Source organism: Pipistrellus kuhlii, unplaced genomic scaffold (assembly GCF_014108245.1).
Source record: "Pipistrellus kuhlii isolate mPipKuh1 unplaced genomic scaffold, mPipKuh1.p scaffold_m20_p_18, whole genome shotgun sequence".
Classification (NCBI taxonomy): domain Eukaryota; kingdom Metazoa; phylum Chordata; class Mammalia; order Chiroptera; family Vespertilionidae; genus Pipistrellus; species Pipistrellus kuhlii.
In genome coordinates, this window is record NW_023425493.1 from 11956062 (window position 1) to 11980709 (window position 24648).

The 24648-nt window shown below is 38.1% G+C and overlaps 1 protein-coding gene across 5 annotated transcripts in view; it reads left to right on the forward strand.

Moving 5' to 3' along the window:
* The first annotated feature begins 5821 nt into the window (after positions 1–5821).
* The window catches only part of PPP2R5A (protein phosphatase 2 regulatory subunit B'alpha), a 60636-nt gene continuing 41809 nt past the window's right edge, over positions 5822–24648 (forward strand). For 2 of the 5 annotated variants that reach the window (XM_036442645.2, XM_036442646.2), the window contains exon 1: positions 5824–6748. In XM_036442645.2, coding sequence (XP_036298538.1) covers positions 6562–6748 — 187 coding nt within the window. In that variant the 5' untranslated portion in view covers positions 5824–6561. Of the gene's footprint in view, positions 6749–24648 lie in introns of all 5 variants that reach the window. The other 3 variants (XM_036442648.2, XM_036442647.2, XM_036442643.2) reach the window with 3 other exon arrangements.

The following is a 24648-nucleotide window of genomic DNA, read 5'->3' on the forward strand; positions in this document are numbered from 1 at the left end:
GTGGGGGGCTTGCAGGAGGCAGCCAATCAGTGGTTCTCTCTTATCATTGATGTTTCTATCTCTCTCCCTCTCCTTTCCTCTCTGAAATAAAAAAATATATATATTAAAATAAATAGCCCCTTATGGTTTCCAACTGCTTTCACATACACTATTGAGTTTAAGAATGGTGAGCTGAGCCAGATAACATAGACTTCTGAATACCAGCTAAGATCTAGGAATTACATCAAGCATGTGGTGGGCAATTGTTTATATCCTATCTCATTTAATTAAAGAAGAAACCTTGTAGGGTGGATGCTATTATCATAATTTTACAAATGAGACAAATGAATAAATAATGGTTAAGGAATTTCTCGAGATTATTAATAATACCACCAATAGCTATGCTATTACAGATGGTGATTACTATGTGCTAGGAACTATGTAAGTATTCTCATCACAACTCAATAAAGTAAGAACTGTTGTTATCCCCACTTTGAGATGGGAAAAACTAAAGCATGGAGATGGTAAACAACTTGCCCAATATACACAACCATGAAGTGTCAGAGACGAGATTTGAATTCAGCCCATCTGGTTTCAGAGGTGGAGCTCTGAAGCCTCTACCCTAGAGCAGAGCTGCTTATTAAAATGTAATGTTATAGTGTTGTTTATCGATTATAGCTAAATAAAACTGAAAGAAATGTAGTGCAAACCACAAATGTGAGCCACATAAGTAAGTTTAAATATTTAATAGCCACATTAAAAAGAAAAAAGAAACAGGTAAAATTAATTTTAACAGGTTTGTTTAAGCAAATATCACCCAAATATTATCAATTCAACATGTAATCAATATAAAAATTAATTATATATCTCACATATATATGTGAAATCTTCTAAATCTATGTGTATTTTCAAACTTAGAGACTTTTTGATTCAAATGCTAAATTTGCACCAAAAATATTTGGTCCATATTTATATAGCCTACAATTGGTAGTTGAAAGCGTAGATTCACATGCCCAAGTTATTCCAAACATACTTAGAAGTTTTTCAATAACTGAGTCAAGTTTCAAAAACCATTTTTTAATATTTGCATCCATATTGTCAAACATGTTTCCTTAATTTTAGGAGAAATGATCTGACTTTGAAGCAAAGTCTACCAGTTTCAAAACTGTCTAAGTAATTCATTAACTCTTGTGTTAAACTCAGTATTATTAAATTCAAAGGAGTGTCACATACATTTAAAAGCAATTATGAATTCATCAATATTAATAGTTATTCATATTTTTCCTTAAGGTTTTACAACTAATTTACATAATGTTTACAATGAAAATCGTTGGTATATTAACTCATGTTTAAAATGTGTTAAATTGTCATTGCTGGTTATTTTGAAGATTTTCAATTTTGACAGAAATTCTTAGACTTCCTAGCTAGATCACAAATATATTTTTTCTTTCTTGGAAATTCAGATTTAACTCATTCCTATGCAGTGTGATATCAGTGAGAAAACATAAATCACACTACTGTCTTTTTGTCTTTGATTGTTGAATATTTGGCAGGTATTCCCTTTGTTTTAAAAAATCATGAATTAAAGTTAACAGTTCAAGAAATCTTTGTAAAGGTCCTCAATTACTCAACCAATGAGCATTGGAAAAGAACAAGACCATTACACTGATGTTCTTGTATTTCTTTCTACACTGCAACAAGCTGATGATTCATAGCATTTGCACATATATGGAATAATTTTAACAACGATATCGATAACACTTCAAAAACTAAACACAAATATTTCCAATATGTATCAAAAAGATCTGTTTCTTGCTTTAACATCTCAATAAATTCATACTTTCAACTTAACATAGTTGGAGAACCCTTCGTTGGGATCAAAACAATGTTTCCATATCTAACTGGTTTTTTTCTTTGACAGATGTAAAACCTCTACAGTATTTACACCAATGACTTTTTCCATAAATTTGAAAGTCTCTTGAGGCAAAACACATCCAAAGTGTTAATTGGGATGATTTCCTCTAAAGCTGAAGGAAAGCCCTTGCAATTTTTCAAAAGTTAAATCCGTTGAAATTTGGTATAGTTAGAAAGATTTTGTATTCAATGGGCCATTATTTAGTGGCTTCATTGAAGAGCTTTTATTTTTTGTAAAACATCCTTTTTCATTTTTTTCCTTATAATTTTCAAACAAAAATTTTATAACTGAAATTATAATTTATTATCTCTCCAATGTAAGATGGTTTTCTTCTTTGCTCAAGAATCCAAGTCATCTTATGGATACCAAAGTTATAAGCTCAGAACCGACTAAAAATTGTTCTAAAAATGTTTGTTGGCCATTTAATTCTAATTTCAGGACAAGCTTAGACCTACTACTTAGCCACAATCCCCCAGAAAGCCACACAGGTTCAACAAGATCTCTCCATTCTACCTGGTGGAACTTGAATGTTCCTCAGCCCAGCTCAGGAACCTATATAATTTATAGCGACCTAAGGAATTCGCTTTGCCGAGTCTCATGTAGTTGCATCCTATGCAGCTTAATATTCAAAGAATTCAAGATTTCTGGAGTTTTCCAGTGTTTCCCAAACTTTTGACATATGTGTACCCCTTCTATAATTTTTGTAACGCCGAGTACCCCTCGTATTCATAAGAATGTAGAATTAGGCGCAGCTAAGCACGGTGTAGTGCATATCCCCACCAAACTCCGGTGCAACGCGTACCCCCACCAAACTCTTCCCGTACCCCTGGGGGTACGCGGACCACACTTTGGGAAACACTGGTCTATGCATATGTACCTCATCTCTGGTACTCTGTCTCAGCCTCCCCAAACTCTGATTTTTTTGGTCTTCATTTCAGCTAGATTGTCACACCTACTTGGGCCCACCTTCCTTGTGGTCTGAAAAGTGCCTCCATGCAGAAAGCCAGGAATATTGGAGGGATCACTGCATTCTGAACTGTGTGTTGTATAATGAAAACAAGTATTGCATACATTTTGTCCAATTTCTTGTTTACCGGTAAGAGGGCAAGTCCAGTTCCAGCTCATTTTCATATCCTGAAGAGGAATTTTCTTCATTGCAATTAATTGCTTCTGGCACTGCTAAATTTTTTTCTTGCTAAAGCCCATAAATATATCTTTCTGGACAAGTCAAATTGTCTTATCTTTCTTTCTTCCCTGCTGTGACTGACAGGCTATTACTTCCTTTCTCCCCAGGAATCTAAAGGATTGCATTTCTCTCATTTTTGTTTTAGCAACCCATCTGCTCCTCTAGCTTTTTCTCTGCTGGTGTTACTTTAGTGTCACTTTTCTTGTTCGTGGGCATCCTCGAGGGTGGTCCTTGAGGCTCTTTCTCTTCCATTATCCAGCTCCTTTTTGGGGATCCCTACTGTACTGCATGAGGGTTGGCAGTATGTCTGCTGGCTGGATCAAATGCAAGTTGAGAAGGATTCTCTCCTTATCTGGGTTTCCCCTTTTATAAGTGCCCGAATACAGCTCAGCCTCACCATTTGTAAAACACAGAGGCCCTACATTCTCCAAAATTTAAAAATACATGTAGTACATATAAACTGTGTAGAAAATGGTATAATAAACACCCACCAATCTAATATCCAATTAAATTACATATACATAAAGCATTACAGATATAGTTAGAGCCCTCAGTGTATCTCTCTCAATTCTCCTCTCAACATCCCTCTTTTTACCTTCCTTCTAGAAAGTAGCAAGACCACTGAATTTGATGTTTTTAATTTCCACGAAACACACACACACACACACACACAGCATTATACATACACATATACATATACATATAATATACATATATATTTATGCCCAATCCTACAGCTCAAGTGTAAATCTCATCTCCTCTACCTTGGCACTCACAAACATTGTCCTGAATGATAAATTATCTTTCCCTGAATATGCACCTCATCTTTCCCCTAGAGCTCATGCTCCCTTAAGGTTGATACCATACCATTTAGCCATTGGCTTTGCTCATATTAGACCAAATAAACAGATGTCGTTGCTTGTTTGGTTCATAGGGTGACCAACTGTCCAGGTTTGCCCAGGATGTAGGGAGGTCCTGGGACAGGAGACTTTCGGTGTTAGAACTGGGAAAGTCTCTAGCAAACCAAGATAAGTTGGTCACCCTATGGTTACCTAAACATCTGTGGACATCTGTGTGGACATCAGTGTTTTTTCCTGCTTTGTTCCCATAGTTGAATTTTACTTGTGATTTTTCTCCACTGTCTCATTCATAGCTGTTTTCCAAGCACTTGAAATGGACAAATTAATGAATATTTTCTGAATGAATGAATAAGGAGCATTATTATATCTTGTGAAAATAACATTTTCATTCTGGGTAAAAGGACCTCATACTTCCACAAATACAAAATTTGTTAAGTGTTAGGCAAGCTTATGGTGGTGACAAGTTTGAGCCATTCAATTTCATATGGTAGTTCTATTCTTAATTTTTTAAGGAATTCCCATTTTTTCCATAGTGACTGTACTAATTTACATTCCTACCAATAATGAAGATATGGATCCATCAGTGCAAAACTGCCAAGTCAAAGGGAGGCAGGTTATTTGGCTCACTTATTTATTTTTATTTCCTAAGTTTAAATTTAGGCTTAACAATTTTTATATTCCTTCTACTCCGCAAGTGTTTAACCATTTTTATGTAAACGACAAATCGATTTCTGAATTTTGTTTAGTACTTTCTGTATTTTGGATAGTGAGGGTCTTAAAATAGGGTAGAGAGAGAACAATTTGGTTCTCTTTTACTTCTCATAATATTTTTATTAAGCATCACTATACGGAAAACACTGCTCTAAAAATGTCCTTGTCCTTGAGAAGTTTAAAATTTAAACAAAATCTCCAAGGAAGAGATCCCATTAAGAGTTAAGTGGCAATCCCCAAATCTGCAAACCACTGATCAGCAAATTTGTCCTGGTTCTGTTGTGGTAGTTGAAGGCCTTTGGCTGAAGAAGGCGTGAAGATTAGTGGGATACTAAGTTGATATGAGAAACCTACGCTTGGATGGTGCAGATTTGTAGAAATCTTTGAAGTGGTAGATGCTAGATTGCCCAAGCCTGGCGCGAAAATAATTCCCCAGAACCGCGGTGCCAACGTCACTCCGAGGCTCCAAGGCCCGCCCACGAGCCCAGTACCTCGCTCCGATTGGACAAGCTTATTTCCTCGCCTTTCCCGAGCTCCTCCGCCCGTCAATTACCCTCCCCTCCCTTTGCCCCGCCCCCCTTCTGGTGATTTAACATCACACGCTGTTTCCCGCCCCAGCCCTCAAACTCCTCACTAGTCGCTTCAGTTCCTCATTGGCCAGCAAGAGAGGAGGGGGAAGGGAAGGGGCATTCTGTTTTACTCCTTAAAACTACCCCCTGTAGTTTCCTGGTCTTCTCTTGAGCTGTCAGGAGGGGAGCGACAGCCCAGAGCTGTCACGCAGGCGTGCAAAGACGCTCACTGGTTGGAGGGGCCTTCCCCGCCCAAGGAAAATTCACCGCTCCGTTGTGACGCGAGCGGCGTTCCGCTCGCCGTCTTCACTTACGATTGGCTGCGAGCACAGTCCGTCACACAAACCACGCCCCATTCCGCTGCCTAACCTCTCCGCGGGATACACTTTCCAGGACGCCACGCCCCACCGCGTTACCGCCGCTGAGCCCTGCAATTGGCTGAGGGAGCTGGCATGCTTTCCCACCCACAACTCCCTCCCAAGTATTCCGAGGCTGGCGGGACCCCGCGGAAGTTGTCAATCTCCGCCCTTCCCCGCCCCTCGCGAGGCCCCGCCCCCGGGCCTCACGCCCCGGCGCGCGCACACGCACACTCACTCCCCCCCCCTTTCCTCGCGCGTCCCCTCCAAGTTGTAGCGGACGCTCGCAGGGGGTTCTGCGTGGGCGGCGGAAGGGCGCGTGGGGGAGGGCGCTCCGGCTGCTCCGCACCCCGACGGGCGCTGGTGTGCTCGCCCAGAGCCCGGGCGGCGGGTTACCGCCACGGGAGATGAGGGGACCGCGCTGACTGGGAAGAGCAGGCTCCGCGGCAGAGGCTCGGAAGGGACCCGCGATGGCAGCGCCTCGCGAGGAGACTCCAAGGAAGGCGGCGGGTGGTTCTGGCAGCGGACGCTGAGGTGCTGCTGGCCGGTCGACTCGCAAACTGGACCGAAGGCACGAGAGGCGCGCTCCGGAATCCGCATCCGCGCCCGGTGCTCCGTCGCCTCGGTTAGTCTAAACTTCAGGCTCCCTTCCACCCGCCCTCGGCGCCCGGAGTCAACAACTTCTTGGCCCAGCTGCGCCCCCCGCCCTTGCCTCCGTCGGCCCCGGGAGCCCGCCGCGCGGCGGGGACCAGGAACCTCCGGCCCTGAGATGCGCTCGTGAGGCGTTGGCGGGCGGCGAGGAGAAGCTCGGCGGCGCCCGGGAGCGGGAAGACGGTGTGGCCGGGGGCACGGGGCGGAGGGGCGCGACCGCTCCGCGCCTCACCCTCGCCTCCTCCTCCTCCTCCTCCCCCCACTCCCCCTCCTCCCGCCGCCGTCCGTTCGGCGCTAGCAGCAGCCGGAGCTGGCAAGCGCCTGGGCCGCGGAGATGTCGGCGTCGTCGCCGCCGGCGGCGGCGGGGGCTGCCAGTGCCGCCATCTCGGCCTCGGAGAAAGTGGACGGCTTCACCCGGAAATCGGTGCGCAAGGCGCTGAGGCAGAAGCGCTCCCAGGGCTCGTCGCAGTTCCGCACCCAGGGCAGCCCCGTGGAGCTGCAGCCCCTGCCCCAGCTCAAAGGTAAGTTTTGCCAAGGGGGCGCCCGCAGAGCCATTTCCTTCCGGGCCTCTGGCTGCCCCGCTGAGGCGGGTGGTGCCAAGCACGTTCCCCGCGGTTCCCCCTCCGATTCCAACAGGTTTGCTGTGTGAAGAGTTGCCTTTTTTCCCCTCTCCCCCCGATTCCCATCAACTCTTGCCATCTGAGAGGAGCAGGCCAACCTTCCCCACCTGCGCGCTCGCTCACCTGCCTTCCTCGTTATTTTAACTCGCCCAGTGCGTCCAGGGAGGGGGTCTTGCCTCTTCCCCAGGCTTGCTTCCCCCCACACCCCTACCCCCACCCCGTTTCTTGCTTTGGACAACCTGTCTAACCTTCCGACCTTTGCTCTCCCGAGACCCACCACCTCGTTTCGGACTAAGTAGTTCGTCTCTACGTGCCCACCCCTCTCCTAATTCCCGCCCATTGATTTGTTCCTAAGAGTCTCACAGACCCGCACTCCTAATGGAAACAAAAGTTACCTGGCCTTTCGATACAGTGAGAACGAAAAAAACCCTAAAATATCTGCGCGGTATAGTTAGTGTCTTATTATTAACTGGGTCGTCAGGTTTCAATGTTATCTTTTGGCCCAAAGACGGGAAAGACTTAAAATGTTTCGAGACGTTGTACACAGAGAATGTGGAGAAGGAGTAAGGAGTGAGTGAAGTGTTGCTTTGCAATGGAATGGGAGCTTAGTTCGCTGAGCAGTGATCCCATGGACCTGGTGGGCTTGTACAGTAACTCAAATTGGTGTCCTTGCCGAATGCCTTGTAGGAGAACTTGGCTCACTTTTCCCACTTAAGTTTAGAGGATTTTTAAATACATTGTTTCCCGGTGTTCTAGTTGAATCTTTGCGAATTGATGTCTTCGTTTTTAAGAGATCGAAACCATCATAGAACAAGATGATGATGCTCCTAGTTAAAACAATTTTCCGACGAAAGAAACCTGATAGAAATCTAGATCATCTGTTTTGCAATAAAATTAAAGGTTTATACTAAAATAGATAAATGTTCAGCAGATTTTTCAATCCATTTATCCTCTTCAAGGCCAGTCTAGTTCTGATTTGCCTTTGGGCCTATGAATCCAGCCTTAGTTTGGCTAGGAGTCTAAAGAAAACCCCAGATCAAATCACAGTTGACCTACATACAATAGCTCTGGAACCCCATTCAGACCGTACATGGCCCTGCTTCTAAGTCAAGAGCATCCCACAGCCAGAATCAAACTGGCTTTTAAAAGAAAGTTTTATTTAAGGTATATGTAGCCTGTGCCACTGCATTGGTAACTTGCTTTTTAGCATACAAAAATTGTTAACATTTATATATTGTAGTCAATTAATAAACCACAAGGTAGGCATTACCAAGACTTCAATTCTTGAGTGATGTCATAGCTATAAAAGAATTATCAACTTATCTATTATGGATTGCTATTCATGGATTTTAAATCTTAAAACTTAATTACAATATCATAGTTTCATATTGCTGATTTTCTTCATTAAATTGTTGAATTGTTTTTACAGTTTGAAGGTTTAGTGCTAGTGTATTTCTTTCACATATATTTCATTTGCTTTTTAGTAAAGTATTATAGTTCTTTAATATTCTTACTGGTATAATATTTACTCTTAACATAAATAATTGGATATTAAACATGGTTGTTCAAGCCATGAGATGCAGCTTTAAAAAACATTTTGTTTTTTAAATGGCAAAAATATGCAGTCTGCCATCTAAGTTATATGGCTTATAGTTCAATAAGTTGAAGGTGCAATTGAATGTCTTATTTATAGTATTTTGGTCACAGCTAGAGGAAAAAAGAGGAGTGGAATTTTAGATTATATATATTTTGCAAGAAAATATAATTTATACAAATTTGATTGAGGGAAATTGAGATCGTTACTTGGATTACTTCTAATAGGAAAAACTACTTTTACTCCAGATGCCAAAATGCTTGAAAAGTGATTTTAAAAAAAATTGCAATTGCTTCACTTGGTACTTTGGCAGTGTACTTGATACCACAGCATTCTGTGCTTTTTCTGTCAGTAGTAGTTTTTTCCATTTGCGGCCTTAACAAAAACCAGTGGAAAGCCCTTCAGTATGTGTATGAAAGAAAATTTTTCTTCTGCTCTGAAGTATTAGTTTAGTGTAGAGTGATTCAGTTATCTGTAGGCATCCAATATTTTTCTGGTGTTTTTACCTGCTTGTGTTAACACTTTGTCCATATGGATCTAAAATAGAAAAGTGCCTGCTATTTTCCTCAAAACATACTGAAGGTATGAATTAACAAAAAAATAAGACAGCTTTTTCATCTGTAAGGAGTTTATTTTGCAAAATCATTTAGTAAGTGGGTTGCAAGTTTTTCATGTTGAAAATGGTCAGAGTAAATTTTCTGTTTTGCTATAGAAAGTATTTAATAGCCCAACCAGCATGGCTCAGTGGTTGAGCATTGACCTGTGAAACAGGAGGTCACGGTTCGATTCCCGGTTAGGGCACGTGCCCAGGTTGTGGGCTTGATCCCCAGTGGTGTGTGAGGAGGAGACAGCCAATCAACGATTCTTTCTCATCATTGATGTTTCTATATCCCTCTCTTCCTCTCACTTCCTTTTTGAAATCAATAAAAAAATTTTTAAGTAATAAGCCTTGTTAAGAGAATTTTTAAAAATGAGATACTGCCGAAACCGGTTTGGCTCAGTGGATTGAGCGTCGACCTGTGGACTGAAAGGTCCCAGGTTCGATTCCTGTCAAGGGCATGTACCTCGATTGCGGGCACATCCCTGTTGGGGGGTGTGCAGGAGGCAGCTGATCAATGTCTCTCATCGATGTTTCTAACTATCTTTCTCCCTTCCTCTCCTTAAAAAATCAATAAAATATATTTTTTAAAAATGAGATACTGTTGTTATGAAACTGGTATTTAAAAATATACTGTCTTATATTGTATAATTTTTTTTCCAAAACACTTTTTAAGTTTCTTGTTAATTTTATAAGCACCTCAGAACAAGGTACTAAAAAACAAAAGTAGGAGCATCTTATCAATTTTTTTCTGTACTTAAATTTATAGTAGTATAGGACTTTTTTTCTACCTTAAACTTCTGGTAACCAACAGTTAGGAAACTTTTAACTTTTCAAAAATATGTTATTCACAGTAGGAAGTTTTTCAGTCTCTTTAACTTTTTTTTTTTTTTAAGAGAAAGTGGGGGTTTTTGGTTTTTTTTGGTTAATCCTCACCTGAGGATATTTTTCCATTGATTTTTAGAGTGGAAGGTAGGGGAAGAGACACATTGATTGGTTGCCTCTTGCAAGCACCCCCTAACCATGCCAGGGATCAAGCCTGCAACCTAGGTACATGCCCTTGATCAGAATTGAACTCAGGACCCTTCAGTCCACAGGCCAATCAATGCTCTATCCACTGAGCCAAACCGGCTAGGGCTGTTTAACTATTTTTAAGTCTGAAGGTTTGGTTTGATAATGTAGTCGGTGTCTTATATTTATAAAACATGTAGCCTTTACAAATTACACTTTCTAAAAAATTATAACTCATAACCAGTGAAACAGTCCAAAGGTGTGTAACTCCTCATCTCTGGTATGCCTTGCTTTTTCACACCTGTAGTATGACAAGGCACAAGCTCAATGTCACTTTATAAACATTATATTTCATTGGGTCATCCCAGTAATTCTGTGTAAGACCAATGTTATTCCCATTTTATCCATGAGGAAATTGAAGTTTAAATAGCTTAGTTTCAGGCCTGTGATTATTTATTAGGATGGTGTTTGCAACTAACTGGTACCTAGATCAAATTATTTCAATATTTTTGCTGGTAACCTATATGAAAATTTGAAGCAGTAAGATAGAACGAGTTGAGTCAATGGGGTCAGTTCAGAGTCATGGTCAGATTTTTAATCTGAGTTGTTTTCCTTATCTGTAAAATGGGGATAATACCTTCAGTCTCTAGGATTATGGGGATTAAGTGAAATAATGTAATTAAAGTACCTAAAAATAGATAGTCAAAGAATGTTAGCTTCCATTGGCTTTAATATTTGAGAATCCAGATTAAAATTATTTTTTAAAATGAAGGGTTCCCATAAATTGTAAGCTTTCCTAATGTACTTACAGTATGCTTTCATTTATAATCAGTATCAGATACGATTTATGAGAAGTGAAGTAACATTTTTTCAACATAAGTGTGGAAGTGGAAATAGGGGAGAGTTACTCTTTAAAATATTGAATGCTGTAGTTAGAAGTTTTTACCAAGCAAAGAAACTGAGTTAATCAATAAAAGTATATAGATGTGCATTTCTCATAGGAGATAGCCAGTAAATAAACAAAGAACTGAAATGAAGCTGGTTTTGAAATTGAAGTCTCCTTCAGTTGAGGTGAAGAACTTTAAAATATCAGTCAGATTATTATTGGTTTATTCTTAGAAACTGGTCCCACTGGAATTATGGAGGCCAGTAGCAGGTGATTTGAAGTACCTTGCTTTCTTTAGGGGAAAATCATTTTTTTCCCTTGAGTTATGTGATCTTTTAGGGTAACAGGAACAAGAACACTTACATGATCTGAAGTTTCATAACTATCTGAACTTTTTTGTCAGGGGAAAACACTACTAACTCAACATTTAAGGTTTGTAGATCTTCTGAAAGTAATTTCATCAAAGCCCCAAATCCCTTTTTGTAATCAAATGACACTAAAGAGTTGAAATTCATCAGAGTATGTTAAGAAAAAGGTTTGTTTACAAAGGGATATAACATTTTAGAACTATTTCCTGGAAGTAATGTCATATTTTTTTCTGGAAGATTTATTTTGTAATTTTTAAAAACTTTTTCGGGATATACGGCACTTCTTAGATTGATATTGGGTCAATTGCTGGTTTTCACATGAAGGTTTTTTTGGTCTAATTTAGTGTTTTCAGAATTGCTAGTTAGGGTCAAATTTCTTTTCTCCCAATTTTATTACATCCTTTTTTTCTTAATTGAATTTTGGATTATTTTTAAAAAATGACTAATTTGATGTGATAATCCACTAAAATGTATTTACTAAAATAGTGTGATCATTAAGATAGAGCACCACCTGTCAATAAATACTAGTGGACTAGTTGTTTTCCTGCATCATTGATGACTCACAGTTGCTTTGTGCTAGTTGTTTAACTCTTTGAACCTTAGTTTAATCATTTTTACTGGTAAAAATAAACTTGATAAAATTACAAAGATGAATTAGTCCTTAATGAGTTTTTGTCCCTCTTTGGATTACAAAGCTTCATCAACAAAAACAACACATTTGGGAAATAGATTTTTGTGATTTATATTTTAAATATAAATTTTTTAAATTTGTAAAAAGCTGGGGATAGAGACCAGCTCTGTAGTTCTCAAACCTGGCTCTCTACTTGGAGAGCTTTAGAAGTTGTTCTCCACCCTAGAGAGATTCTAAATTAATTGGTCTAAGGTAGAATTCAGACATTTGTATTTTTAAAAGCTCCTGGGGTGGTTCTAATGTGCAGCCAGGATTGAGAATCACTGGTATAACATTATCTGCCTATCGGTTTAATTTATTAATTAAGACTTTGTCTGTTTCTCTCTGATATTCATGGCTCATTACCACCTTATTAACATTTCCTGCCCTCATGTCACCTCCTGCTATTTACTTTTCACTCTCTTAACTTTGCTGCCCCCTGTGGCTAATCAGGTTCTCTCCTGAAGGGGATAGTGCTGTCCAAGATTCTGGAGTTTTAGGTATGATGAAATGATTCTATTGGATTTTTCTTTAGTTATCATGAAACTTTACTATTATAATTTGAAACTAAGTGGCCAGTTTTTTTTTTCCTTTGTGATTTTTGGAGCTGTGGCTGAGCTGTCAAGTAAAAGTGATAGAAATTTATCTCATTTTAATCCCATATTTCAAGGTAATATTCCAGTGACTTTGGAATGTAAAAATATTTGCTGTATGCTCAAAGCATTGTTCTTTTTCTTGAAGATTTAGAATTAATATTACTATATGTGTTGAATAGCTGGTATTAAGTGAATTATTAACTGTTTTTGGGCATGCTTTGTATTTATTTAGCATTAAGAAATGCTTTTCTTGCCCTGGCCACTGTGGCTCAGTTGGTTGGACATTGTCCTGTGCACTGAGTGGTGGTTGGTTTGATTCCCTGTCAGGGCACATGCTAGGATTTCGGGCTCATTGGGCTCCATCCCATCACGGCCGTGCAGGAGGCAGCCAATCGATAGTGCTCTCTAAATAAGTTAAAATATATTTTTTAAGAACAGAACTGTTTTCCTCCAGAGTGTTTTCACTATCATCTTAATCTTGACCACAGTTTTTTTATTGAAGGGAGGGCAGCAAAAACCTGGGGTCACTTATATTCCATCCATATCTCTGGCCTTTCTGCTAACCAGTTTGAATAATGCCTACATTTGTTGATTTGCTGTTTTGAGTCGGTATTCCATTGTTAATGTAGTGATATGTTCTCTTTTCAGAATAAGATGGTAAAATTTATGTGAAAGAAGTCATCTGTTTTCACAACCCATTATGTTACAAAGCACTGTATTCTATGCATAATAAATTGATCTTCTAGATAGAATCATTGTTTTGATGAAGGAATTACCTGTTGGTTGTCTTCTGGCCCTCCTCCTCCTACCACCTCCACCTCCCTCCCGACCCCGCCCTGTTATTGATGTTCGATGCTGTCTTCCAGCAAATAGGTTCTCTTGTCTTTTTTTGTTTTTTTTGTTTTTGTTTTAATATATTTGTGCCTAAATCTGGTTCAAGATGTTAAAGTAAATTCTAGGTTTTTAATACTATTATAGAAAATAGTAAATGTAAGTTTAAAACAAAGAATTTTTTTGCTCTTACATTTTGAGCTTTGCAAATGACTGGTATTAGTGATAGGTAACATTATTGATAGATTCCTTGTTAGGAAAAGTATTGTGTAAGGTTTATGTGGAAAAGTAATAGCTGGGCTGATTCCCAAATGTGGACATATGTATATAAACATTGAATAAACTTACATAATTAGTTTGCTATAATTTCTAAATTTGAGATTCAATCTTTATTTGTAAGGATGTCCTTGAAGGAGATAGGAGTAGATTTGAAATGTGTCATTTTAGTTTATTATGTAACAAGGAATCTAAGTGCTTTGCTGAAAGAATTTTACCTGACAGGCTAGGTTTATGCAAAATAAACTTTACTTGTCTGAGCAGGATATTGACTAATAAGCAGTTTCAAACCTACTTTGTATGCATATCTTTTTGAACTCTTCCTTATAGAAACTTGTTTTGGAGTAATAATGAATTTTCTAAATCCTGCAATTTAACCACACTTCCAAAAGAAAGCTAGTATGATTTTGGGGGGCTAGAGGTAGTTTGCTGAATATGATGGTCTCACATGATAGAATTTAAAAATATATTTCTAACTTCAGTCCTTAAAGGCAAAGATTTATTGGGAACACACTCCTCCTACTGGAGTGGTGATGCTAATTGCACCTCTATAACCTTACTGGATGTTATATCTACTTGAGTCTTGGAATCACAGAAGTCATTCTAGTTTAACCTGCATTGGGAATTAATTTCACTCTTGTTCTAAATGAATACGTAGCTATGTTGTCAATTCATCGGTGAAGCTTTCTTTAAGGTAGGGTGGAAAGTATAGAGTGTTGTTTTGTTTTGTTTTTTAGCTTAGATACTCTCAGATTTTGTTTAATGAACAAACTGTATAGATAATAGCTTAAAAAGACGTTAAATGTTTGAAACAACTATTTCTTAATGACTGGGCTTAGAACTTGTAGTTCAAGAATACCAAATCTTAAATATAGGTTCGAAGTTAATACATTTTTTTTAATTGGTTCTGGCCTTGTTTCACTCTCATTGGTAAAGGTTATTCTAGAATAACAGCTATCATCAGAAGTTGATTATTTGAACTCATTGTTAATCACATGTCTCTAAATTGATAAAGTGAAAAAGATGAGATAGTTTGTGTTGTAAACTCTGGATTTTGATTTAGCAAAACAGGGTTTGTTTTTTTAACATAATGTTTCAAACAGACTTTTCTAGAGATAAACATTTGTTGAAGTCAAAAGTAAAATAACATATAACTTATGTAAGATTATGTATCTGCTTTTTAAGAAAATATCACTGCCATTTTTTTTCTTTTAATTGGCCACAGGAAAAGATTTTGTTTGCTCGCTGAGAAACATACATATTTTGCTTTCAAAATCTAGTACAGAAATCTTTTCTTTTTGGTGTCCATAGTGCATAAAATTTATTAAAAGGAGTAAAGAGATAAAATTTAGTAAAAGGAGTAAAATTATGAGTATATATTTTTTTGGAATTAAATGTCTTTAGGAGATTCCAGTTGAGCAATATAGACATGCAAGCAGGCAGTTTAAATTAGTGTGATCATTGTTGTGATACTAGGAAGCAATAAGAGGCCAGGGAGCATGTGTGGGACCCGACCCAGTTTTGATATATGAGGAGAAAGATCTGGGAAAGCTTCCTGGAGAAAGTGAAAGGTAAACTAAAACCTAAAAGACAGATTTGTTAACAGGCTCACCTACGTGACAGTTTGTGCAGACCCACAGGAAAGTGAGCATAGCATATTTGGGGAACTGCCAGCAGTCTCTGTGACTGTGATAGAAGCTATTATAATAGGAAAGTGGCTAGAGAAGAGGTTGGAGCAACAATTAGGAGCTAGGTCATAGTCTGATGCCACATATTGCATTTATTCCTGGCAGTAGTATGAGGGGTGTATTGAGAAATGGGAATATGGAACATTAGTTAGGATGCTGGCAAAGTAATCCAGACAAGAGATTAAGGTGCCCTTGCTTACATAGAGATGGCATTATAGGCAGGTCTTGGTGAGAGGGAAGAATCAATGATGACACATTTCCAGCTTAGACAGCTAGAGGTAATGATAGCAGTTTTACTTGAGAGGAAAGAATGGTTCCTCTTGGACAGTTCCAAATGCTTGTGGGAAACTGAAGTGAAGCTCTCTAGTAGGAAGTTAGATATTTGGGTCTGGAGCTTAAATAGAAAGAACTATGCTAGAGATAATTTGGGAGTCTTTAGATTAAAGATGGTATTTGAAGTAATATAAGTAAAAGCAACTGCCCACAGAAAATGTATAGGATGAGAAGAGGCCAAGGAATACCGTCATTTAGATGAACAATCAAAAAAAGGGCAAGAGAGATAGCTTGAGGTGGAGGCAAAGAAGGACAGGGGAGAGTAGAGACAAAGCAGTCCAGGGAAGAGAACTTTTTTAAAAAATGGGAGCCCCGGTTAGTAACAGTAAAAAAGCTATTGACAAGCCAAATAACTGAAAAGGTTCCCCGGGTTTGGTAGTCTAGGCAACATTGGTGACTGAGAATCATTTTAGAAAATTGATAGATTTGAAATTCCCATAAGGTGAGGAGTGAATGAAAATTGTGAAAGCCAAGTCATGACTGGACATCTTTTTCAGGAAATTTGACAGTTAAAAACACATATCACTCTAGCTGCCCTATGGAGAATGGATTGTAACAGTATTTTTAGGAAGAGGATCCATTAGTAGGTTATTATAATAGGCTAGCTGAGACACAATAGGCTTGGGCTAGGGTAGTAGCAGTAGAGATGCAGAAAAGATGTATTTGAGATACATCTTGGATAGGACTTTTTAATGAATTTTATTTTTTGAGGTTAGGGAAGGAAACAGAGAAGGAAAGGTATGAATCAAGAATGATTCCCAGATGTTTTAGTTTAGATAACTGGGTAGATAGGTCTACCACCAATTTAAAGAAATACACCATTTTGTGTCATGCAATAAATCACAATTTTATAATGATGTATACTAAGTAATTTTACGTATAGACCCAAACTTCGAATTTGAAGAAACTAAAACAGGTTATAATTTGGTCATAAAGCTCAGTATCTTCTCGATTGGTTATTGATTCTTAACTATAGAATTAAATTGCAGATGTGTATTGCCTGCACTAAGCAAAATTAGCACCTGTCTTCTAACAAAGCAAAAGATAATATTTATAATTGAATACCTTACCAACATACAGATTTCTTTTAAGTCCGGGGTGAGTAGGCCAGTTTTTTAAGAACCTTTAAAGCAGGAGTGGGGCATCTTTATTCTGCCAGCAGCCATTTGGATATTTTTTTAAAATATATTTTATTGATTTTGTACACAGAAGAAGGGAGAGAGATAGAGAGTTAGAAACATCGATGAGAGAGTCATCGATCAGCTGCCTCTTGCACACCCCCTACTGGGGATGTGCCCGCAACCAAGGTACATGCCCTTGACCAGAATCGAACCCGGGACCCTTCAGTCCCCAAGCCGATGCTCTATCCACTGAGCCAAACCGGTTTCGGCTATTTGGATATTTATAACATAATTTGAGGGTTATACAAAATTACCAACTTAAAAATTTACCTGCTATATTTGGTCAAACATTTAATTCACCCTAATGCCTTAATAGGGCCAGACCAAATGATTTTTCGGGCTTTATATGGCCTGAGTGCCAGATATTCCCCAGCCCTGCTTTAAATCATGGGATCTTTATTTCTTAAATTCTTTTTATATGAAAAATGTTTTATTAATCTTCTTTGGGGTCTCTCTTTTAGCACTGTTTCTCTCTTTTTAAGTAAAGTGAAAATTTTATTGGAGAACATTTGTTTTATGAATGAATACTAAGAAACAAGATGAAGTGAACTTTTAATCATTCAGAATATTTTTGTCAGTGCTAGATTTGTGATTTGGAGATGCTACTCAGCCTGAATTATAATCTGTAGTTAGTGGTTTTGAGGAATTATTAGGAAATATGAAGAATTGTTTAAACTTATTTTTGCTTCTCTGTTGAAAATGTTGGATATATTTTAATCTCATTTTCCACAAGCTGTGTATACAGTTTTTGAAACTTTTTTTGTTTTTGTTTTTTAATTGTGGCCATGTTAACATAGCAATTTCTTTCTGATTATTTCTCAATTTGAGGAAGGAAAATAAATGGGGGCAACATGACTGAGACTTAGCTATAAAAGTCAATTGAGCTAATTCATCTATGGCAGGCGTCTTCAAACTACGGCCCGCGGGCCACATGCAGCCCGCAGAGGAGTCTGATCCGGCCCGCCAGGTTTTTTGGGCAGTGAGCGCAGCCGAGGTGTTACAGTAGGGATTAGTAGTTCATATAGTCCGGCCCTCCAGCTCTCTGAGGGACCGTGATCTGGCCCCCACTTTAAAAAGTTTGAGGACCCCTGATGGCTTTCTTGTAGTCTCCTGCTAAAACTTCCAGAAAAACTGAAATTAGACAACATGTTATATTCTTAAGTTGTTTTTAGTTTTCTATAAACATTTGTGTTTTCAGTGAATGAACCAGCCTAAATTTGAATACAAAGTGGAAATAAAGTAGCAAATGTAACAAGTGCTTTTAAGCTAAGGTGCATTAGATTTTCAGTCATATATACATATTTTTAAAATATATTTTATTGATTTTTTACAGAGAGGAAGGGAGAGGGATAGAGAGCTAGAAACATCAGTGAGAGAGTAATATCGATCAGTTGCCTCCTGCACACCCCCTACTGGTGATATGCCCGCAACCAAGATATATGCCCTTGACCAGAATTGAACATGGGACCCTTCAGTCCCCAGGCTGACACTCTATCCACTGAGCCAAACCAGTTAGGGCGGATTTTCAGTCATATTATCTTGATAGGAAAGTTCAGTCATTCATGTAGGGAAGATAAAAATAACTCAGCTTGCCCTAGCTGGTTTGGCTCAGTAGATAGAGCCTCAGCTTGCAAACTGAGGGGGTCCCAGGTTCAATTCCAGCCAGGCACATACCTGGGTTGTGGGCTCAATCCCCAGTGGGGAACGTGCAGGAGGCAATGAGTGATTCTCATAATTGATATTTGTCTTTTTCTCTCCTTTCCTCTGAAATGAATAAAACATACACTCAACTTTTACCTAGCTACCAAATACTCAGGCATTGGTTTTGATATTTCCTATATTTTGATATTCTGTTTTTAATTTGGAACACCTGGGTTACACGTTACATATTTTGAGAACTTTTTTTTTTTTAAGGTCTAGTAAAGTAACTTCTGTGGAATAGGAATTACTATTTTAGGATACAATACTTGCTCTGAGTCATGAGTGAGTCTCAGTTTTCATGGTTTTCTAAAATAAACTCATTTAAAGACTGCAATGAGAAATGTCATATTCTTAACTATCTTAAGTTCTTTTATAATGACTTTATTATTCTTGTAAAAATGTAAAGGTTCACTGTTAAAAACAAGTCAAAAAAGCATCTTACAAAGATAGAAAATAAAAATCCCCAGTCAGAGAAAATCTCTTTAAAATTTTGAGCATCTTCCTGTATTTTTCCTCAGTGGAATCATATATATGCTATTTTGTAAACTTAGTTTTTACTTTAACATAATATTATAAATAGCATATTTCTGTAAGAAAAAAAATCAGTTTAAATTACTTATGATTAAAATTTTTATTTCTGGAAATACTGAATCAAGTAATTTTAAATCTTAGCGATAAATATTCCTTACATTAAAAGGAAATGAAACAATTTCTAGGAGTACTGGTATTTTATTTTGGGGAGGTTATACATGGTCTCTTTAAAAAGCTGTTTAAAGAAATGCATCATCTCAGAAAATACCATATACAGTATTTTATATATAATTTCAGGGTTCTTGGATTCCCAACCACTATCACCACCACCTTGAATCCTATCTGTGGTCTATTACTGAAGGGAAATGGGGTGTTTATAGACCTCTGGCCCTGCTTTAGAGATTTGAAAACAACCTTATTGAAGTAGGTACTCTCTTCCCTTAACATAGTAACAGGTGTTTCTTAGGAGCTACAGGTGGGAGTAGCTGTAAGATGGAATCTTGCCACAGCCATCAAAACTGAAAACCGCTTTAGCCCTCCATTCTGTCTGTAAAGATCTCTCTAATACTTCTTGTTCACCAAAAGTCCCAAATGAGAAATAAAGATGGTCCTAAAAACCTGTTTTATTTGATGAATAGCAGGTTTTATATTCAAATTGAATTAAGCAGATGACACAAATTTTCCATTTATTTTACCAGGAGACTTTGTTTTTTAGTATTCTGCTTTCTAATAAAACATGCCCCATTTAGCTAATCTTCATTCTTTGTTATACTTTTCTCTCTTATCAGAAATGTTTTTTTTTAATATATATTTTATTGATTTTTCACAGAGAAGAAAGGAAAGGGATAGATAGCTAGAAACATCAATGAGAGAGAATCATCGATCAGCTGCCTCCTGCACATCCCCCACTGGGGATGTGCCCGCAACCAATGTACATGCCCTTGACGGGAATCGAGCCCGGGACCTTTCAGTCCGCAGACCGACGCTCTACCACTGAGCCAAACCGGTTTCGGCCAGAAATGGTTTTTAAATACAAAAGATAACACAGTTAATTCTTTTGAAATAAAACTTGAACAATATGTTTTAATCCTATGATGCAATAGTTGTGGGTATATTTACATGTGAATAGTAAAGTGTGGAAGTATTTATGCTCTTCTAAGTTTTAGATAGCATTCTGGGAGTTTTCTTAAAACAATATATATTTATATATTAGACATGTAGGGTGTATTGTATTTGAATTTCCTAAAATTTTTAATTGTAATGAAATCATAGATCTTTAAGTCATTTTTAGTTACAATGCTGTGAATCATTTGTTAATAAATGTTTCCATTGTTACTTTATAATAGCTTGAACCTTAAAGTTTCAAATAAAAAACTGATTTTAGACTTAGTTATTAATGTCTAGGGATATTGCCAGAAAAATCTACATGTCCTATATTCTGTGCCAGTTTCTTAAATTAGAATCTGGGATTGCATCCTCAGCGTGTCACTGTAGTGGTATTGCTGGGTTGCTATGATACGGGGCTTGTTCTGTAATTTGTAGCATGAATCCTATATGAGATTCTACCTCAGATTTCAAATATGTGAGCAGCAGTAGTTGGGAATATTGTATCTTTTTCCTTTAAGCAAAATTATACCTCTAAAACTTATTTCTGATTAAGTTATAATATTAAGATATCTGGTGCTTCAAACTATTTTTTATTAGATATAAAAAAAGGGTATTAATGGACAAATTGAAATAATTTGTTTATTCCTAAGTTTAATTTATTACATTGATTTTTATGAAAAATGGGCAAGAAGAGAAAGGCTTTATGATAATTATATTAAAATTTCAGTGTTCTTCTGTTTGGTATTTGAAGTCTTGAGATAAATGAATATAGACTAGATTTTCTGGTAAAATGCATTTGAGACAGTACTAGCAAAACTACATTACAAAGGGAAAATTCCAAATTATCTTTACTGAATTTTTTAAAATCAATGAACTCTTAAAACTAAGCCTACATAGCAGTATTAATAGAATATTATTACCTCTTTCTCATTTTATGTGGTGTTTTTTGGGTTTTCATTTACATGTTCTTTGAAAACTTCAAATTTTGTATTATAAATTAGTATATTGCCTAGCCTATGTGGCTAAGAGGTTGAGCATCGACCTATGAACCAGGAGGTCACAGTTTGATTCCCAGTTAGGGCACATGCCTGGGTTGTGGGCTAGATCCTCAGTAGGGTGATTATAGGAGGTAACCAATCAATGATTCTTCTCTCACTAGAGGCCCAGTGCACAAAATTCATGCACTGGGGTGTGTGTCCCTCAGCCCAGCCTGCAACCTCTCCAATCTGGGATCCCTCTCACAATCCAGGACTACTGGCTTCCAACTGCTCTCCTGCCTGCCTTCCTGATTGCCCCTATCCGCTTCTGCCTGCCAGCCTGATCACCCCCTAACCACTCCCCTACCAGCTTGATTGATGCCTAACTGCTCCCCTGCCAGCCTGTTTGCCCCTAACTACCGTCTCCTGAAGGCCTGATAATCCCTAACTTCCCTCCCCTGCAGGCTTGATCACTCCCAACTGCCCTGCCTTACAGGCCTGGTCCCTCCCAACTGCCCTCCCCTGCTGGCCGTCTTGTGTTCACATGGGGCAGTCATCTTTGACCACATGGGGGCAGCCATATTATGTTGGAGTGACAGTCAACTTGAATATTATTCTTTTATTAAATCGGATTAGATAGGATAGAGACCTGGTGCATGGGTGGGGGCCGGCTGGTTTGCCCTGAAGGGTGTCCTAAATCAGGGTGGGGGTTCCCTTGGGGTGGTCTGGGCGAGGGGCCTGTGGTGGTTTGCAGGCCAACCACATCCCCTGTCGGCCCAAGCAGAGGCCCTGGTATCTGGGATTTATTTATCTTCTATAATTGAAACTTTGTAGTCTTAAGTGGAGGCCAAGGCAGGCCAGGGTTGCGGAAACTTGGCTTCCTCCATCACGGGGAGAGGGGTGGGGGGTGGGGTGCAACTCAAGTCCTCTGCTACCGCCATTTTTATTGGGATTTATTTATCTTATATAATTGAAACTTTGTAGCTTTGAGTGGAGGCCTGGGCTGGCCAGGGCAGGCAGAAAGGTTGGCTTCTTCCATTACCGGGGAACCCCAAGCCTCCTGCTCTCTCTCTGGCGGCAGCCTGTGGATTTCTCTGCCTGTGGATTCCTCTAGTATTTTTATGGTTTCCAGTGTTATTTTTAAGTCCTTTATTCATTTTTAGTTCATTTTTATATAGGTGTAAGTTGATGGTCTAGTTTCATTTTTTTGCATGTATGTGTCCAATTTTCCCAACACCAATTATTGAAGAGACTGTCTTGACTCCATTGTATATTCGTGCCTCCTTTGCCAAATACTATTAATAATTGAGAATAGTGGTTTGGGTCGATACCCGGATTCTCTATTCTGTTCCATTGATCTATGTATTTTTTCTTGTGCCAGGACCAGGCTGTTTTGAGAACAGTAGCTTTGTAATACAGCTTGAAATCTGTTATTGAGATTCCACCTACTTTGTTCTTCTTTCTCAGATTGCTGTGGCTATTTGGGGTCTTTTTTTATTCCAGAAGAATTTTTGGAGAGTTATTTCTAGGTCTGTGAAATATGCCGTTGGTATTTCAGTGGGGAGTGCATTGAATCTATAGATTGCTTTGGGTAGTATTGACATTTTAATGATGTTGATTCTACCAATCTATGAACACCGTATGTTCTTCCATCTGTTTATGTCATCTTCCCTTCTCTTTTTTCAGTGTCCTGTAGTTTTCCACGTTTAGGTCTTTTACCTCCTTAATTAAGTTTACTTCTAGATATTTTTTTTTTTAATGTGATGGTAAATGGGATTGATTTTTTTAGTCTCTCTTTCTTGAAGTTTGCTATTGGTGTATAGAAATGCCATAGATTTCTTGGCATTAACTTTGTATTCTGCTACATTGCCGAATTCATTTATTAAGTCTAATAGTTTTTGATGGAGTCTTTTTGTTTTTTTTTATGTACAATATCATGTTATCTGCAAATAAGGACAGCTTTACCTTTTCTTTTCCAATTTGAATGCCTTTTATTTCTTCTTCTTGTCTAATTGCAATGGCTATTACTTCCAATAATATGTCAAACAGGAGCGGTGAGAGTGGGCAACCCTGTCTTGTTCCTGTTCTTAGGGGAAATGGTTTTAGTTTTTGCCCATTGAGTATGATGTTGGCTGTGGGTTTATCATATATAGCTTTTATTATGTTGAGGTGTGATCCCTTCTATTACCACCTTGCTGGTAGTTTTTATTAAGAAAGAGTGTTGGATTTTGTCAAATGCTTTTTCTGCATCAACCGATATGACTGTGATTTTTATCTCTCAATTTGTTTATGTGATATGTCACGTTTATTGATTTGCGGATCTAATTTTTTTATATGAATAGCCAGTGGACATAACATCACTTACTGAATTTTTAAAATTCCCTACTGATGTTAAAAACAACAACTTACCAACTTTATTATATGTTAACCTTCTATATATGTACACTGGCATGCCTTTAGGGGCCTTATTATTTCTTCCAGTGGTCTTTTTGTCTGTGCCTGCACAATGTCATGTAGTTTTAATTACTCTGTGATAAGGTGACTCTTCCCTTCTTTATTTTCTTAAAAATCATCTTGACTATTCAATGACAATCATGTCATCATCTTCTGGAACATCATCATAACAATCCAATTCCTGAATTTTCTGGTAAATTTCTTGTGACTCCTTTTCTTTCAGAATCAGTGGACCAAATCTCTCATGTTTAGCCTGGGGGGCCTTATTTTCAGGGGATGCCTTATATTTCACTCAGAAGGAAACCTGTAAGTAGGTCTTATTTTCGGAGGAAGCCTTATTTTCGGGGAAACACGGTATCTAGCTGAGGCCTTAGACATTATGGAGCAGAGATAGGTTTTCCCTGCTGTGTCCTGTCTGAATCTCTGACCAAAGAAACTATGATGGATAATAATTATTGTTTTAAGCCACTAAATTTGGGATAATTTGTTACTAAGCAACAGAAAATTAATATACCAAATATTGTGATTATGATTTGGCTTTTCCTGTAGATCTGCTTTCAGAACACATAATTAGAATATTCTAATATAGTACATGGGAATAATTTCTCATCCTAAATTAATAAATTGGCATTTACAACTGTTATGAGCTTGGTTAATTTTGTATTTGTTTTGTGTATGATAAAAAGAAACCTTGTGTCTGGGTGTGTAAGTCAGAGGAATAGACTCAAACTTTTAAAATTTATCATGAACATCATGCTTGTTGGCAAACTTAAAGATTTCTTGATTTAATGGTACAGTATTCCTTAATAGGCTTCATAAACTTAACACCAAAGAGCACAATGTTATACATCCATACAGTGTTTTCCTAAAGATTTTTATTTACTTTAGAAATTTCTTTCAAAGTTTGCTAATAAATGAATCAGTGTAGTCATCCAGGTTGTACACTCAGCTACATAGATTTTATTTTCCTCAAATAGTTTATTCTGTATACCTGGAGAA